Below are 19,556 nucleotides of genomic sequence, written 5' to 3' on the forward strand. Positions count from 1 at the left end.
GAAGAGATCAATTAAAAAGGAAAGGCAAAAAAAAATTTGAGTGTATCTTGGCATTTTTGCAACGATTCTTCAATTGCAACGATGATATGCTCAAATTTTCTTGGCATACTTCTAAGAATCTTTTCAACAACTCTTTGATCGCCTACTTCTTCACTATTTAATCTTAAACTATTGACAATTACAAGAATACGATTGAAAAATTCTTCAATAGTTCCAGTTTCTTTCATTTTCATGCAATCAAATTCGGATATGAGAGCTTATAACCTTACCATCTTTACCTAATTATCTTCTCCTTGATAGGTAGATTGTAAAATATCCCAAGCCGCCTTTGCAAAAGTAGCTGTTGAAATTCTCTCGAAAATAAATTCATCAACAACTTGATAAATGAAGAATAAAGCCTTCTTGTCTTTCTTACAATTTTCTCTTAACTCAACAAGTTGTTGCTCTGTGAGCTCACTTTAATTCTCAACTTCAGTGTATCTTCTTTCAACAATGCCCCACAATTTTTGTGAGCTAACACTTTTATTTGAATACTCAATTGATTAAAATTCTTTCCGTTGAACCTTGGAAGTTGGATTGTAACATGTTATCATTTGAAGCCATATCTAACCAGAGTTCTGATACTACACTTGTTGGAAACATAATAGGCCCTCACAATACAAATTAAGAAACAAGAGAAGAAGATTGTTCTCTTATTCACACAATTTAGACGAAAAAAATTGAATAATATTTCTTAAACTTGAATTTCTTACTTTCTTTCTTTTCATACAAATGAGAAACCTTACACATATTTATACTAGTAGAAAAGTACATTAAAAGTCATCAATAATAAATATCAATACATGTGTCTCTTCATATATCAATGTATTTAGTGATTAACTATTTCATGTATCTTAACTATTCACACATATTTAATAATGCAAATTCATGTATTAAGTTTAGACTAATTTAATTTCATCACGTTCCTTTGCTGTCCCAAGAAGAGATAGTGCTACTGAAACAATATTCATGGCAGACAACCCAGCTTCTTCTAGCTGATGGTGAGGCAATCCTTGTTCAATGTATCTATCTGGAAGTACCATAGCCCTAAACTGCAAAATGTGATAATTTACAAACTCAACATTACTGAATTACAATTGAAAGCTTGAGTATATATTTGAATGGAAATGATTTTTCAGGTGCTTAAAATATTCTTTCAAGTACTGATAAAGTCATTTCAAATCAACTTTGAGAATCCTTATAATAATTACCTTAAGTGGTCCATCTAAGATTCCAGTTAAGCTTAAGAATTGTGAAACATGTGATCCAAAGCCTCCTATTGAGCCCTCCTCTACAGTAATAAGGATCTCATGCTGCTTAGCTAAGCACTTGACGAGTTCTGAGTCGAGAGGCTTGCAAAATCTTGCATCTGCAACCGTCGTGGAAACACCTAGAGTTTTCAGAATTCTTGCAGCTTCAAGACATTGTTGAACTATTGATCCATACCCCAAGAGAGCAACCCTATTGCCTTCCATCAATACCCTACCCTTTCCAATCTACTCAAAAGTTCAAAACATAAGCACAATTACAATTTTACTAAAAGTATGTTCCAATTTCAAAATTGAACCAATGAATGGTATAAATTATACACAAGTTTTTCTATCTTAGTTTCTTTTGTTACTATTGGGAATGACTAATCATTGTAGGAAATGGATTCTCAAAAAATATCTTTTTCTGTTTTTTATTAAAGTGGTTTTGATCATCTTTTTAATTAGACTAATCTGTTTTTTATTTATGAATTTGAAGTTTTATGATTTTGTGATTTCTGTTTATGGGAAAAAAAAGTTTAATTTTTTTCTTCATTACGAAAGGATTGAACGTGTTCTTGGAAAGAAAATATGTATAATTTTCTATTTTTCATTTTCTATGTTGTTATATTGTGTTTGAAAACTTCTTTGAGAATTTTTTTAAACTTTTTTTTTTATTACAACTCTACTTTTTCACGAACCCTTTTTAGTGAAGAGCGTTTTTTATATAATCTTGGACAACAATCAATATGAGACAATTAACACTAAAATCATGCTGATTACTCTAAAAAAAGTTGTTATATTCTACAACACAAAAGAATATTTAAAGTCATATCGATTCCAATAGTTTCATTTGGTACTTTTTGTTGCTTGATTTTGCCGAGTATATTTTGTTAGTTGAATTTTGATGGTTTATTCGTAGACCATTTTGATTTGGTGATTTAAACATATAGTTTTTTTTGAAGGCCTAACCTCAAGTGGGGTTCCTTTGTAATGGAGAGGGAGAAGTGCTCCAATTCCATTGCCCTTTGGAAACCTGAAGCAGCTTGGTCTGTCATCAATGACAATTGCTGTGGCCACCATGCGAATAAGCTCAGCTTCATCAGATGGTGCCATGACGATCATGTTGGACAAACAAGAAGTATATAGAATATCAAATGCTCCACAATGGGTTGGACCTTCAGGACCCGCCAAACCCGCCCGATCCACCACAAACCGAACCGGTAATTTTTGAAGATCTACATCATGTACCTACATTATCATTTTTCACAACGTAAAGAAATGATTGAGTTAAGTAGGTGTGGAAATATAAGCTAAGAAAAAGGAGGTAAGGGTTGAAGTTGGTGATGAGATTATAATTATATATAATGGTAGGGTAAGGGAACCTGATCAAAGGCACGTTGAAGGAAAGTGGAGTAAACAGAGCAAAATGGTTTCATCCCCTGTGTGGCCAACCCAGCCGCAAAACTCACGGCGTGCTGCTCCGCAATCCCCACATCGAAGCACCGATCTGGAAATCGCTTCTGGAAGTAATTAAGCGCTGTTCCAGCTCCCATCGCGGCATGGATCCCTACAATCCTATCGTCACATTCTGCTGCTTTAATCAGTGACTCCGCAAAGTATTGACTGAATGAAAGTTGTGCTTTCGATTTGGTATTTTTCACCTGCTTCCCTGTCTTTGCCTCAAACTCCACCACTCCTGATAATTATTTTTAATATTCAAATTTCAACATATACATAATACATAATGAAGTATGACTATTTGGTTTTTGAAAATATATATGTTCAAGAGAAGAAAAAATAACAAAGCTAGAGTAAGGATATTATATAATGAACATACCATGCATTCTATCGGGTGCAGCCTCAGCTGGAGGATAGCCCTTCCCTTTTTGTGTAAAGACATGGATAAAAAATGGACCTTTATCATTATTATTATTATTCTTACACCTTTGCTTCACATCTTCAAAAGTGGACACCAATTCTCTAACATTATGCCCATCCACTGGACCCACATACTGTAAACCAAGATCTCCAAACAAACCACACCCCACCATATTCTTTGTCTTCTTCACCTGTCCCCACATCATAAAATGAAAAACAACCAACTAAAGAGATAATAGAAACTATGACATATTATTACTAGTTAATTATTATTGAAAGCCTAACTAGCTAAATTCTCCATAATTTTACCTCTGTGGCTCCCACGAATGGTCGTTGTCGGAGCTCCGCTAATGCAGCGCTGAGGGCTCCTACGGGAGGGGCTGGACCGTCGAGGGTGGCGGTTGGGAGAGAGACTTGGGCGTTGTCGTTGAGGATGATGATGAGATTGGAATTGAGATAGCCTGCGTTGTTCATGGCTTCATATGCTTGTCCTGCCGTCATCGCTCCATCTCCTATCACTGAAACAACATTGTTTTCTTCTCCTTTCAAATCCCTTGCAATTGCCATGCCTTCATTTTTTTTTTTTTGTCACCAAACTTTGCAAGATCAGTCACAGTCAGAGAAATATGTACTTTGACAAACAATTATAATTCTATTTTATACTTTCAAGTTCACTTAATAAAAAAAAAATATATATGTTTGATGGATAATCTGATCCTGTTTCTCAAAATTATTTTTTGTAAATTTTGAATAAAATATTCTTACGTCTCAGGTGTAGTTTGATTTGAAATCTTAAATTTTAAAGTGAAAAATTACATTAAATAATGCTTAAAATATAGTATAGATCAACAAACCAAACAAAAATTTGAAACATGAAATGCAACTTTAGGCACCACAAGTCGAAGAAGTACTATTAAGTGAGGAGGAAATAGCATGGTATTGCATCAAGCAACTAACCAGTTAAAAAAAAAGGTTGATGGATGCAAGGGAATTTAATACTATATAAACTCTAATAATCTTAGAAACATATATGTGGAGTGTGGAGTGACTTATTGTTAAACTATCGTTTAGCTTATATACTTTTAAGCATAATTTTAATTTGGTTATGGCATAGTGATCACTCCATTGTTTGCATCTCCTTGAATGTTTATGATTTTACGAGATGGGTTAACAAAGCCAAAATGAATATTAGTCAACTAGCATGGTGTTTGGTACTGTATATCAACTTCTAACCTTTAAAAATGATGCACAAGAGTTCTTTTCATTTTTTTTCTTCTTTTTCATGGTACTTAGAGAATATTATCGACAATAATTCTATACCTAATGTTAGAGTCTGAGGTTTGGATGTAAACTATGGTAAATCTTCAAAGTGTGATATAATGCCGACCTTGAATTTAATTTTTATATTTGCAAGATTTTTTTTTTCATTTAGAGATTTGAATTTTTAACATTAAATTATATATTTTTTAAACTAAATTTTAACTTGCAGAATGAATGAGTCCTTCAGGGGACCTAAGGAGAATGAGAGGTTTTGCTAAAATCCTTGCCCCATGGAATAAAGAACCTAAAGGAGCATGGGTAATATATTCCGCCGTTTTTTTCTTGCATCCATGACTGACCCCCACTTGTTGAGGAAGTTGAAAGGAGTCCTAACTATGGCGGAATGTTTCCCAGATGTTAATGAACAAGACGAAATTTCTTCTCAGAGACCTTCCTTGCTTTGGAATACGGATTTGGGATGCCCCTTCGTCTAAACTCGTTTACGTGCTGCCTCTCTCTCGTGAACTCACTGTTGCACTCCTTAACAGAAGGACTCCGACAAAGAAGCAGAGCGCCACTCAACTCCTTTTAAAATTAAATGATAATAGATAGCCGTTTTAAGGATAATAATTAAGTATATAACAAGATTTAAAAAAAATTAGAAATATAGTAAAATCTATCCGCAATAGGCTTTTATCATTAATAAAACTCTTATAATCTATCTAGAATAGATTTGTATAATCGATAGATTAATATATTTTGTTATATTTATAACTTTTTAAAAATATTATAAACGTTAATACTTTCAAACAGTTACTATTTTTTAATTATACAATCAAATACATATAAATACAAAGTCAACCTAATAGAATGAATAGTCTATTCAATTAACTTCCTCAACTATATTGTAGTGAAAGTTGACTTTATTTTTTTATTACTTTCTTATGAATCCAAATCCACTTTAAAGATTATTAATTCCATTGTACTTTTCTGAACTATTAATAATTTCTACGTTGAAATTTGTCTTAAAACACGTAGTTTGTAATTTAAAATTATATTTTATTTAATAAAATTGTTATTGAAAAATTAATAATTAAATTGGATATTATAATCTTGTATCCAATAAATTAAGGTCCCAAGATTATTTTGAATAAACTTGATTTTTATATAGAGACATAAACATGGATCAAGTTCGAGTACAGAGCCAAAATGATCTATAGCATACTAATAAGGTTGGGAGTGTTATTCTAAGGACACTATAGATGCAACCAACTTTGTAGCTAGTACAAACGATGTGATCTTAAATCGTACTTCATGTAGAGACATGAAAGTGGGGTATCCTATGTAAGGAGTTTACATAAGATTAAATTATGAAATAGTCACTTTTACGGTTTATAACACCGTTTACTGTATAAAATTAACTATTTCGATTATTGATGACCTATGTAACATAATCTTAATCCTAAGTTAACTATGAACTCAGTTCACATAAGATTATCATTAAGTCTCCCATTTCAGGAGTAAGATTAGGTGAATATAACTTAGGTCATAGGGTGCAAGACGAATTTCATTTATACCCACTTTAGAGTTAGTAGATAGGTTGATTCCTTAAGAACTGAATCCAGGTCTTGAGCAAGGAGCCCTACCCTCTCATTGGCACTTGAGGGATTCAGTTTATAGTTTTGACCTTAAACAAAATTGTGTTTAATAGTGGATTAATGGGACTTACGGAGTAAGATGTAATCTTAGGGGTAAAATTAATAGTAGATCTAGTCGAGATTATAAACGACCTATGAAGGATTAACTAACTAATTATGGTTATATCAGATGAACACAAATATATCTATAGTGAGGGAATGCAACTACAGGACTTTAGTGGAATGACTTATTAGTTAATGAATGTTGTTGATTAGCTCGATCTAAAAGAATTTAACTAGTTAATCTCAAATAGTTGAATTTCATGATCTATAGATCGATTAGGTTCCCCTGCTAGCTTATATGGAATAGACTTAAAACAGTATGATGTAATAATTTGAATTGTTCGAATTTGTTGAGGAGAGAGAAATTGACAAGTATATGTGATATAGGTGTCGTTTATCAGATTAGAGATAGAGCTTTATATATAAATGAAATTTAAATATAAAAAATATGAATGCAGATTCATATTTAAAAGCTCAAAATTGATGGAAATGGTCAAAGTTGTAAAAAATCAAAGGACGCAGACTTTTGACTTTTAAAAGTCAAACTTTGATCGGCAATATATTCAAATATGATTTGAATTTTGAGAAAGTGAATGTGGATTCATGCTTAGAAGGTTGAAATTAGTCCAGACGAAAAAAAATGATAAAAAGTTAAAATGTGGACTTTTTGGTTTGAAAAGTCTAAGTTTGACTTAGTTGAAGTCACCGTTTTGCCCTTTGACTACAGTTAGTGGAAAAATTCAACATTTCGTTGGATAATCCCACTAACTTTAGTGGGCTAGGTGTTTTCATTTGACGAAGACAAAAAGCCCTCTAGAGAAAATGAACTTTGAAGTGTTAGGCCATAATAAATCTTCAACATGCACATGTTGCATGCCATTTTTCTATAAAAATGGGTTATCAAATTTATTAGAAAGACTATTGGGTCTTTGAGATTTTGGTCTGGATTTTACACCATTATTCGCCAAAAATTTTCCCTATCCGAAATTCTCAACTTCCAAGCCCAATTTCTTTTTATTCTCATCTCTTTCTCTCTTTTCAGTTCTGAGTCTGGAGGATAGCAAATCAATTCTAGTGATGGTCTGGTTTTCTGTTGGGTGGAAAAATGAGCAATTACGGAGCTACCGAAATATGTAATTCGTTTAATTAACCATAATCGGTTTAAATTTAGAGTTTCATATTAACTTACTGCAATTAATATAAAATCTCGATCCGATTTCCACTGTACATGACTAAAATCTATCAATCTAGTCATTTGGTATACTCGAGATTAAAAAAATTGATAGATGTTTGAATTTCAAATTTTATGTGTTATAAAACTCTAGTTAATTGAACTTGTAAATTGGTTAGAACGTCCTTACAAGTTTAAAATTTTTTAAAATTTTATATTTAGTAAGTCCTTAACTTCTAAAAAATGCATAAAATATTAAACTTTCAATTAATTTGTCCAATATGTCAAAAACAATTTCAATTTTGTGTCTCATTATTTAGTTTTAAGAAATAACTACTAATATATAGGCCTTCTTTATTAAAAAAAAAAAGTACCAAGAGCAGCTGAAATGCTTGTAGAGCTGTGTCCAGCACCAAAAGTATCATAAATACTTTCATCCCTTCTTGGAAATCCGGAGAGTCCCCCAGCCTTCCTTACTGTTTGCATTCTACTCCTCCTCCCCGTAAGAATCTTATGTGCATAAGCCTATTTGTAAACATCAAAATTTCAGACTTTATCTCACTTTCATTTGGAGCTATGCATGTCAATAACAACAAAGAAATGACATTAACTTAAAAAAAAAAAAAAAAAACAAGAGAGAGAGAGAGATTTTAAATTAAAAGTTGATATTATATTGTTTGTAGGTACCTGATGGCCGACGTCCCATACGATCTTGTCTTGAGGTGCATCGAAGACGTAATGCAATGCCACAGTCAGCTCAACAGTGCCTAAGTTTGAACCTAAATGGCCACCTGATTTCGAAACTGAATACACAACTTCTTCTCTAATTTCTGCTGCAAGTTCTTCAACATCCTGAAATCTCACCAAAAAAGAAAAAATATACATGACTTTTTACTTTTTATTCACTTTTTACCTTCACTTCTCTCTGTGTCTTTTTGTTTGCCATAATATATATATATATATATATATATATATATATGCTTTCCATTGTTGTATCTCCATTGAGTGATTAGAAACCCTCTGTATAAAATTCTCCACTATCTACGTCTCTATTTTTCTTTATCTTTCTATTTCTCTCGATTTTATCAATAGTGAAAAGTCCTGTCACCTCTCCTTTAAAGTTTTCGAACCACATGTACTGTTGTGGAGAGAATTTTTCAGGTTGGTTGATTAGCATGGTCGGTTTATCGCGTCCGTTTTGGGATGCTTATATGAGGAAGAAAGAAGGGGATAGAGAGAAGACAGAAAGAAGGAATGCTAGCAAAGCTGAAGAGCAAAGAGAGAGAAGATATATGGAAAAACGAAAATAAAGAGAGCAAGGAGAAAAAATAATAATAATAATAATAATAAAAAGAGACACATAGAAGGTGAAAAATAAATAATTACATTTTTGGCTAAAGTATGTATATATATATATATGAAAAACCCTAGACTTTGTACAATATTTGTCTAAGAAGTAGCCTCCAAATTCCAAAAGTTTTAGTTTTCAGTAATACCTTAGTTAAACTAAAAAAGAATTCCAAGACACATTTACTTTTTTTTTTTTTTTTTTTTTTTTTTTTTTTTTTTTTTAGCGAAACAACTAGTACTCTATTTCGAAAATACTCCCAATCTTTGAAAAAGTTTAAATAATAATATATACCCTTCAACTAAAAATAAATTAAAAACATCCCAATTATTTGTTTATTGATATATAGAAACTGTTGCTATCTTGTTAAAATATCCCAATTAAAAGTTATCTTATGATACCTTTTAACCTAAAAAAAGGTTAGCAAACTGTCCTTACCACTATTAGTATATGAATAGAAATGGTTCATTGGCACCTCATATATATATATATATAGCACTTTTCTCTTTCATTTTCTATTTTTCCTAATGTTTCAATGAATGACCTAATTAACACTTTCCCAATTTTTCCCTTCTCTCTCTTTTATTCAATAACGTCTTATTCCCTTCATATGGATTACCAATCTTTAAAACTAACATCCTTTAATGTAGATATATAGACTAGTAAGACCAAAGAGAGAATAATAAAACTATTAATTACTTATATCAATGAAAATACTTTGTCCATTCATTTTTCTAGTTCAAATTAGTCTGATTGTTGTGATTAGTTAAGAATGATTTCCATCATCGAAAGTTATATTCCTTTGTTGGCCTATTTTGTATTTTGCAATTTATTGTTTTGTTTGGAGTCTTTTAAAAAATATAACAAAGTGACAAAATATTTACATTGAATAATTTCGAAAACGGAAAAAGACCATAGGCCTACAATAGAAAATACAAAAAATGTTTCGTCAACCATGCGCGTGATATATTTGATACACAATTCTTTAGATTTTGCTACATGATCGTTTACATTTGGCGATTTTTTTTCAAAATTTGGTATACGATCGTTTAGATTTGGCTAAATGAATTTTTTCAAGATTTTTTTGATACACGATCGTTTAGATTTGTTTACACAAACATTTATTTTTTCAGGATTATTTGTTACACGATCGTTTAGATTTGGTTAAACGATTTTTTAAGTTCTTTTTATACGCAATTGTTTATTTTTTTTACACTACCGTTTAGATTTGGTTACTTCAATCCAATATAAACAATTTTTCAAGATTCTTTTCTATAAGATTTGGTTACTTAATTTAAACGACATAAAAAAAGATGAGAAGAAATCGCAATGAAAAAAAAGAGAGAAAAAGAAGAAAGACGATAGAAAGAAATTAAATTTGGTTACCCAAATCTAAGCGACGTAGAAAAAAGAAGAGGAAAAGAAGAAAGACGATAGAAAAAAATCACAGTAAAAAAAGAAAAAGAGAAAAGGAAAAAATATGATAGAAAAAACTGGGGCAAACATGAAATATTTAAAAAATGGATAACTTTTGCGAATTTTATTATACAACTGTAGTTTGATATATTTATGATTTTTTTTTTTTTGGTTTTATGGAGAATTTTTGTCTATGGGACCTTACGTCATTTTATGGTTTGAATTAAAGTTTTGGGTTCCTATTTAGTTGCAAAGGAAATTTGTGTAAGAATATAATTGGAAGAATGAGGGCATATTTATGGAAAAATAAAAAGAGGAAAGTTATGTAGTGTTGATTTAAAATTTATTGTGCCAACAATTCCTTTTCTTGTGTTTTAATTTTCAAACCCTCATGTATGTATGAAGAAGATCGGTCGATCTATCAAAATTCTAATTGTTGGCTACTCTGATAGATTAACAAGTTGGGTTTTTCATATAGAAACACCCACCAAACACTTTACAAAACCAAACAATCGATATTATTGGTTTAGTCAACCAATAATTTACTTTATTCTTCTATTTTTTAAAAAATAATTAAATTTAGAACTCTCTCAACTGTATCCATCTATATTTCAAAACTATATATCAATTTGGCGACCTTAGGTTGTTTTTATTAGTGGCTGTATATTTAAAAGTACATCTTCAAAGCTATAAACATTTATTAAATAGAGAGTAAATAGACATTCTGTGGATGCGTTAGAAAACAAAATATAATAAAATAAAATACCCTAATTTTAGTACCTGAAGTGATAGATTCTTCATGTGAATTGGGTAAGAAACTTTGTCCAACCATGGCGTTATTGGTTTTTCTCCTGAGAAAACATCGTTGTTGTTGGTCTTTCTTTCAATTTCTTCACTCCTCATCTTCCTTTTTTCTCCATGGTCCACTTCATTTCTTGAAGCCCTACAAATTAACAACTGCATTCCAATATGGGAATTACTAAGTTGCATGTTAAATCACTCCCTAACAAGTGAAAATTAACATATTAAACCAACTAAAAAATATGACATTATATATGGTTTCAAAACATGAACTTCTACTTTAATCTATGTTAAATCATCAATAATGAATCCAAAAGCTTAAACTAAAGAGAGATGTTGTCGTTAAATCACGATTGATCTAAGAACTTATACTAACTTAAAAGTAGTTTGATCATATAGCATCTCCTAGATTATTTGAAATCATACACGGTCAAATCATAGAATGTCTTAAAACGCTCAATTGATTGATAAAAGTAAATTTAATACATAAATTTAACTTATATCGAAATTCAAAACTTTTGTATATGTTTAGAAAACAACAGTTAAAAAAAGACACGGGAAAAAAGGTAAAAGAAATGAAAAACCACAATAAATTAGAGAACCTGCTTTGTTGAATAATTAGTAAATTTTGGGAAAGGAGGTTGGTTGGTTGAAAAACAAAAATGGTTTGGTTTCATGAAAGACCAACAAACCGCCATTATTGTTGATCGAAATATATTGTTTAGTAAGCAAGCAAATAAAAGAGTACAAGAGGAAAGGTAGAGAGAATGATGTTGGATATGGCGGCCATCATTGGAAATGTAGAATTCCAATATATAGGGGAAAATGTATGGAAATGTTTATCATTGATAATTTAATTTTGGCCTATGTGAACATTAATTATGAATGATATATATATATATATATATATATATATATATATATATGATTACTTTGACAAGTTCTAAGTTAGATAGATACATTAAAATAATGGGAAGAAGTGGGAAAGGAAGCCAGCAATTGGAAGAGTACGTCTTATTTATAAAAAAAGAAAAAAAGAAAAAAAAAGAAAGAGGATAATTAGCTGTGATCTCATAATGAAATAAATAAAAATAAAAATGAGTAAAATACAAAGAAAGTAGAGGACTTATCTGTAACTGAGATATCGTAGTGTGGAATTTTGTGGAATAGGGAATGTTAATGGAATGCATTTTAGACATAATTTAATCCAACTCAATTTAGACAATTGATGATTCATCCGTAATATCTCTCAATTTTTTTAACAATGTTTCGTTCGTTTCGGGTGATTTTTTTTCCCTTTCCCTTTTGTTCTACAAATGCAAGTGGTGATATTCTACTTCTTCTAGATCATGCTTAAAAAATTTCTTAAAGAAAAAAAAAATGGTCATTCTACTTCCTTATTTGTTATTAAGTTCGATTCTCTCAAGAGTGCTTCTCTCTCCATCGTTGGAGGCACTTCTCATACGACAACCAATGATTACAAGGGTAACAACAGGCGATTAAGGTTGTAATTCAATGCACGATGTTCTTCGCTACCTGGGAGGAAGGGGGAATAAACAAAACATTGAAAACTTAAAAGAAAATGTCTAGTGATCAGTGAAATTTTTTACAATCACTCTTTTATTCATCAAAATCACTTCAATGCATCATGAATTTTTCGCATAATTAGGCGGTGTTAATAGCCTTTAGTTTATTGGAGGATTGGTTTTAAACCTAAGTAAGTGCTAAACCATTATAATTCTAAGGAATACGTTACATTTCTGTGTTCTTTCATTGCAATTCTTAACACGTCGTATGCATTTTGAATACATACAATTATTTCACAAAGTCATTCTCCATATTCAATTATATCTTTGTACATTTTCCTTAGCTCAAGCGTTTACCACACTCTTTTGCAAAGTTGCAGCTATGCGAAGTAACCTCAACGCATTTAACAAGTTCAATCAGTTCCACTATGCATAATGTGTTTTCCAATACCTGATCACACAACAAGTTTGGGGTATCCTACTTAAGATCACACAACATGAATAAGGTATCCTATTTCAGAACACACAGCAAAAATAGAGCATCTTATCCCAGATTACACAACAAGTATATGACATTTTTATCGCATAGGATACAAAAGATCATTTCCTTTCAAGCTTATAAGTTCCATGCATTCTTTATATTTTATTACCTCATCACAATCCATAAAAGGATCAATTTATTTTTAAGGCATAAACATTTTGAGAATTGGAAAGCATAAGATAAGTCACATAGTTCATGGTCTAAAGAAAATACGTTCATGAATTCGAACTCATTTTGGAAATTCTTTTTATTTTGAAAACATTTAATAACAATACCACTCGGACTCAAAAGTCTGCTAGCTCCTTTGCCCAGCTTCTAGGCCAAGAACTTCCTTGCAATTGTTCTGGCAGTACTTAAGCTTTAGGAAATTCCTGGAAATGTTAGAAATTCTCTCGATTCTTTCTTAACTCAACGCTGGGTACGAAAATTGTCCCAATTTGGTCGGGTTCCTTCTTATTTACGGGTTTCTTCATTGATGCCTTTCATGAAGAAATGATAACTTCTATAGGTAGGAAGAATCGATCCAATAATAGAACACCACGTTTCTCTGTCAAATCATTATACTGGATTCAGATAGGACGGTGAGGTCAAATCAGTTGCCAACCTACTGACATAAAGGTTGCGCTATCACTTCTAGGTGAAGTAGGCTCAACGCTTAATCGCGTTTGTCGCGTCACCTCTCTTCAACTATCTTTATCGCATTACTTCCTTGCAATACTCGAGTTACTCTTTAATAATGGTCTCATCGCTCTAATTACTCTGTGTGCTTGAATCTCAACGTATTAGGCAAAATGCATGCATGGTCTCATATTGTCGAATACCGAAGCCTAAACTCTTCGATCTTCTGCGTCCAGGCTTCTAGGTCTCGACACATTTTCAACTAGTTTATGTCGGTTTTTTTATTGTACTCCATAATAATTTTATGGATAATTGGTTTATTGTTTAATTATTTAATAAAAGTTATTATTCTCATTATTACTGAATTGCATATTATTGTATAATAATATCCGTGAATATGTTATGACTTTCTAAATATCCCTAATCCGTTATTATTGTGGGAACAATAATAAATTAAGATTAGCATGAGTTATAATTGATAATCATATGATGATTATATATGTAGAGACATAAATTATAATCATATTTTCTTATTAGAGAATAAGAATTGGACTGACCCCTTTTGAGATTATTACATGGACATGGGTCATAAATAATCTCAAATAATTGATTGTTTTTATCCTTAGACGTGAGATTATCATAGTGTCAAACATTTGAATTAATCTACTCTAATGCAATCAAACATTATCTTTAACCGGATAATTATAAAGGTTGTACTCGAATACATTATGAATTATATAGTTGAAAATTATTAATCAAGATGTAATTTATTTCTCTTATTATGAAAAGATATCCCTGAGCCCCTCGATTAAGCGTGACTGTGAAATTGCATGACCGTGCTATAAATGAATTAATAGGATATTAATGTCATTCATTATTTCAGTATGCTTATTTATCGAGACAACAATTGAATTAGATAAGGTGACTTTTTCCATGCCCTATATTCAATTATGCATATCTCATGATAAAAAGATTAAAACAATAATTAGATTAGGCTATGTTGGATCATCGACTTAATTCAATACCGCTAGCCATAATGTCTTGCTAGAGACCAATTATGACTTATGGGTCATAAAACGAGTTGTGGTCCCATTGCCATATTAAATTAACCTAACAGGTCGCACACGAAAGAAGTGGGTCGAATTTGTCTTTAGAATGGGTAATTAATAAATTCAATTGGAGAATTGGAATTCTATTAGGAAACATAATTAATAAGTCCAACTGGAGAATAGGAAACTTATTAGGAGACGTAATTATAAGCCCAATTGGAGAATTGGAAGCTTATTAAGCCTCCTAAGCTTATTTGAAAATTCAAGAAGCTTATAAATAAGACTAGGGGTTTTATTTTACATCAAGCAAAAACATAAAATTCGTTCTACATAGAGATAGAATCGAGGGAGTCAAAATTCTCACTTTGTAAGGTTCTACCAAACTTGAATTCAAGGAGTCGAATTCCCATTTCGTGTGTGGATACTGTCACATAATGCTTGTGATTTCATAATGTTTTGGTGATACGAATTGGAGAATCGTTTTTATCAAGAACAGAGGTAATTTAATTTGGATAAACTCAACATAAAGGTATGTTTATTCATGATTTAATTGTTATGCATGATCTGTTTATGTTCTAGGGTTAGATAAAATTTTTGTGTTAATTCCTCTATGTTTAGCCCGAGTTCATTTTCCAATAGTTTATTTTTCTTTACTAGGTTTTCATAGATTTTTCTTGTGGGTATTCAGTACTTCCTTACTCTATTGGCAAGGATTTTTTCAACATCTTTATCTTCTTTCTGACTTCAATCGATGCTTGGTTGAATGATGACGTTGTGCTGCATGTCGTCGGGATCTTGATGGCAGAGCTTTAAGTTGCTCAAATGAATTTTTGGATGGATTTTTATCCATGTGGGCAACACCACTATGTAAGATGTATTCCCCACCCTCTTGAGGACTTCCACTGGTCCCTTGTATTTTCTGACCAGGTGTTGGTCTTTGCATCCCCTGAATACGAATAGATCTGTAACGCCCAACAAATTCGATATTTCTTTTTTGTTTTGTCCATTGTCATCAATATTAAGTGTGGTTATGGGAATTTTTAAACTTATTGGAAGAACCTTGTCATTTTATTTCTCGAGTAATTAAGGCTGAGAATCTTTATTTGGTTTATGATAATAAGTATTTTTGGAAATAATTGGGGAAGTTTTATAAAACTAAGGTTGGTTGGTTAAGGGAGAAATGTGGGGACTAGTTGGGGTTAATTAGGTAAATTTCAAAAAGATTTGGAGATATAGGAGGTGGTTGTTTTCTAATTAATTAAAGGAATTGGAAAAAAAAAAAAAAAAAAAAAAAAGATAAATTTTCTCTTTAAAGCAGCCTCGGGACGCGCATCAAAAAATCAAAAAAAAAAAAAAAAGGAAAAGAAGAAAGAAAACAGTAAGCCGCCGCCGAAACCCTAGCCGCCTACCCACGCCACACGCCCAGCCGCGCCGGAGACTGCAAACCAAGTCAAGCCACCGCACGCCGAGGACCTGCTACGCACGCCAGCCGTGTTTGCAGCCGGAACTAGCCGCGCCGCGTCGATCTGAGGAAGGGCAGCCAGCCGCGTCGCGACGCCCCGATCCAACGCTGAGGAGCCGCAACCGATTAGTCAGCCAAGCCGTGTCCGCGACGCCGTCGTTCACACGCCCAGCCACGCCGCGCCGCTTAGATCCGACGCAGCGCAGCCGGAACGTTCGCCAGCCAGCCGTCGCGCCGACTGAAATCCAGCAGCTAAGCCTCGCGCGCCTCCAGCCGTCGAACCCGAACCCGGAATCGCCCCGCGCCCGCTCGCCCGAACCCGAAACCGAACCCGCGTCCGTGCCCACACGTGCCTAGCTCTCCCCGCGTGCAAGCCACGCCGCGCCGCCTGCACTGCAAGCCGAGCCGCGCCTCCTTGCTGACACGAGCCGAGCCGCACGCGCAAGATCCTTGCGCCAAGCCGAGCCGAGCCGACCTCTGTTCTCCTTCCAGCCGAGCCGCCAAGCCTAATTTGGCTCCTTCCACCTAATTTTTGGTAATTAAATCAATTATTTTGGCATTATCCAGTAAGATTCAATATTTTGGGCACTAGATAATTTAAATTGGAATTAAATTAGATCATTTTTCCTTAAGGGACGTCTTGGACCAAGTAACTGCTGCAGCGGGGGATTTCTTCAGTAGGGGCTTGAGCACTGCAATCTCCTTCTAGGGTAAGTCATTTCGAATGAGTCTTGAACCGTTAATCGTGGGCGACCTAATTACGAATTTTGACATATTAAACAGTTAGGACCTCGTCGCTTGGAAAGCGTACTGCCTCGCGGTTAGGACTCGTCAAGTAAATCTCCAGGTAAGAGATTCTACTACTAGCTCCATGCTTAGAAATATGAGATGATGTATACTCCAATTTTGCATGTTGGGGATTGGACGGTACGATGCCTGAAATCAATGTTAGTATGATGTAAATGACGGTATGGTTATACTATAGCCTGTTATGTGTGGCGAGAGCTATTATAGCTATACGACGAATGTCGAGACGGAGAGGGCAGAGATGATTTATATGATATGTTATATGCTGATGCCATGTGTATGTATACTGCACTTAGGGTACCTGTTAGCTTGATCTGTTAGAGTCGTACCTGCATGGGTGTCCTTCGGGATCACCACCTATTGAGGACTGTGTGGTCCGACGGGACGCCAGTCTAGCATGGATATAGATATGACTCGAGTGACTCGACGGGGTCCTCGCATCCCGACTGTCCTAGGTGTCCCTCGGGGCACCGAAGACCAGAGTTACGTTCCTACGGGAGCGCATGATTGCACGTGTTCGGGAACGTGCCAGAGATTGGGTACCAGTTATCAGGACTCTAACAGGAAGTTAACAGGCACCTAGTGGGACTAGTAGTGGGTCCCTTACTGAGTATTTTTATACTCACTCTCTTCGTTTTATGTTTTCAGGTAGAGGACGGGGCAAGGGCAAGGGCAAGCTGGCGAGCGACCCGAAGTGAGACCGTGGAGGGCCATAGGGACTACCGCTTCCGCTTATTCTTATTTCAGATTTTTGCATTTGAATTTGAGTACTTTTCATCACTTACCATCTTTTATGTAGATAGGGCCCGAGTAGGATTTCAGATTGCTTTTACATTTCTGCATGACTACCTTGTTTGAATTTTATAAATAAAATTTCTTAAACCGTATGCGTTTTGAAATTTTTTCATGACTTAAACCACTTGTTCTATATTGGTAATGACTTCGATTCAGTATAAGGAGTCGGGTCGTTACAGTTGGTATCAGAGCACAGTGTTTTAGGTTCTGTAGACTGACCTACGATGTAAGTCATTTTTTTTTGTTTTGGTTTTACTTCACCCTATGGCTATACGGTCCTTCGGCACTCGCCAGGTATGTCTAAAGCCTTGCTAATGTTAAGATTACAATTTTGCCTGAATAGTCTAAGACCTAGATATAGGGTGTTAAGTTCTTGTGGTGAAAAGTTTGTTGGTGAATTTTAGGGAGAATGCCGCCACGTAGGGGTGCACGCCGAGGAGGTGGTAGGGGAGGCAGAGGAGCCGGTCGTGGCCAGCCGGAGGCGCCACCTGTTGCACCGGCAGTCGACCCAAACGCACCGGTCACCCAGGCGGATCTCGCCGCGATGGAGCAGCGTTATCAGGACATGCTGCAAGCTGCTTTGGCGCCTTTCCTTGCCGCCCAGCAGAACCAGGCCGCCCCTGCTCAGGCCCAGGCCGCCCCTGTTCCGGCTCAGGCCGTCGCTCCTCCAGCCCCTGAGGAAGCTCAACCAGTACCAGTTCAACTGTCGGCCGAGGCGAAACACTTACGGGATTTCAGGAAGTATAATCCCAAGACCTTTGACGGATCCATGGACAACCCCACAAAGGCCCAAATGTGGTTGACGTCCATAGAGACTATTTTCCGGTACATGAAGTGCCCAGAAGACCAGAAGGTGCAGTGTGCAATCTTCTTCTTGGAGGACAGGGGCACCGCCTGGTGGGAGACCGCTGAGAGAATGCTGGGGGGCGATGTCAGCAAAATAACTTGGGAGCAGTTCAAGGAGAACTTCTATGCTAAGTTCTTCTCTGCAAATGTGAAGCACGCCAAGCTGCAAGAGTTCCTAAACTTGGAGCAAGGCGACATGACGGTGGAGCAGTACGACACCGAGTTCGATATGCTGTCCCGCTTTGCTCCCGATATGGTAAGGGATGAGGCTGCCAGGACGGAGAAATTCGTTAGAGGACTCAGGCTAGACCTTCAGGGCATTGTCAGAGCCCTCCGCCCAGCCACGCATGCTGATGCACTACGTATAGCACTGGATTTGAGCCTGCCTGAGAGAGCCGATCCGTCTAAGGCTGCCGGCAGAGGGTCAGCCTTGGGACAGAAGAGAAAGGTGGAGACGCAGCCTGACGTAGCACCGCAGCGAACACTGAGGTCAGGAGGTGTCTTCTAGAGACACCGACGGGAGCTTGCAGCAGCCGGGAGGACTCTGAGAGAGCTACCCGCTTGTACTACCTGCGGGAGAGTCCACGGAGGTCGTTGCTTAGCTGGAAGTGGAGTCTGCTTCAGATGTAGACAGTCGGGGCACACTGCTGATGTGTGTCCTCGGAAACCCTTTGAGACGACACCGCCCCAGCCTTCTGCTCCCCAACAGGGGAGAGTTTTCGCCACCACCCGGCAGGAGGCCGAGCGAGCTGGCACAGTGGTGACAGGTACGCTCCCAATTTTGGGGCATTATGCTTTTGTGCTATTTGACTCTGGGTCATCCCACTCGTTTATATCCTCCGTTTTCGTTCAGCATGTGGGTTTGGAGGTAGAGCCTTTGGGTAGTGTTTTGTCGGTTTCTACTCCATCTGGGGAGGTCCTGTTGTCCAAAGAACAGATAAAGGCATGTCGGGTAGAGATAGCGAATCGTATGTTAGACGTGACCTTGCTAGTGTTAGACATGCAGGATTTTGATGTGATACTAGGCATGGATTGGCTGTCAGCCAACC

The 19,556-nt window shown here is 35.3% G+C and overlaps 1 protein-coding gene across 1 annotated transcript; it reads right to left on the bottom strand.

The window, feature by feature from the left end:
* Positions 1-938: 938 nt before the first annotated feature.
* LOC103491852 (probable 1-deoxy-D-xylulose-5-phosphate synthase 2, chloroplastic) lies at positions 939-10,917 on the bottom strand. Its single transcript, XM_008451969.3, has 9 exons — positions 10,843-10,917; positions 7,986-8,150; positions 7,673-7,823; positions 3,477-3,736; positions 3,127-3,358; positions 2,672-2,985; positions 2,259-2,537; positions 1,251-1,535; positions 939-1,091 (listed from the first exon to the last, which is right to left on the bottom strand). The coding sequence occupies exons 1-9, from the start codon at positions 10,861-10,863 to the stop codon at positions 939-941; spliced, it is 1,860 nt and encodes a 619-aa protein (XP_008450191.2). The 5' UTR covers positions 10,864-10,917.
* Between the last annotated feature and the right edge of the window lie 8,639 nt (positions 10,918-19,556).

The sequence above is a fragment of the Cucumis melo genome, chromosome 6, assembly GCF_025177605.1.
Source record: "Cucumis melo cultivar AY chromosome 6, USDA_Cmelo_AY_1.0, whole genome shotgun sequence".
Lineage (NCBI taxonomy): Eukaryota > Viridiplantae > Streptophyta > Magnoliopsida > Cucurbitales > Cucurbitaceae > Cucumis > Cucumis melo.

Excerpts from the sequence above, each read along its gene's own strand:
- LOC103491852 (XM_008451969.3), bottom strand. The coding sequence starts at position 10,863 with ATGAAGAATCTATCACTTCAG. Across the intron at positions 8,151-10,842 it reads TGAAGAATCTATCACTTCAG|GATGTTGAAGAACTTGCAGC; the intron begins GTACTAAAATTA and ends GTGAGATTTCAG. Across the intron at positions 2,538-2,671 it reads TTCAACGTGCCTTTGATCAG|GTACATGATGTAGATCTTCA; the intron begins GTTCCCTTACCC and ends ATGATAATGTAG.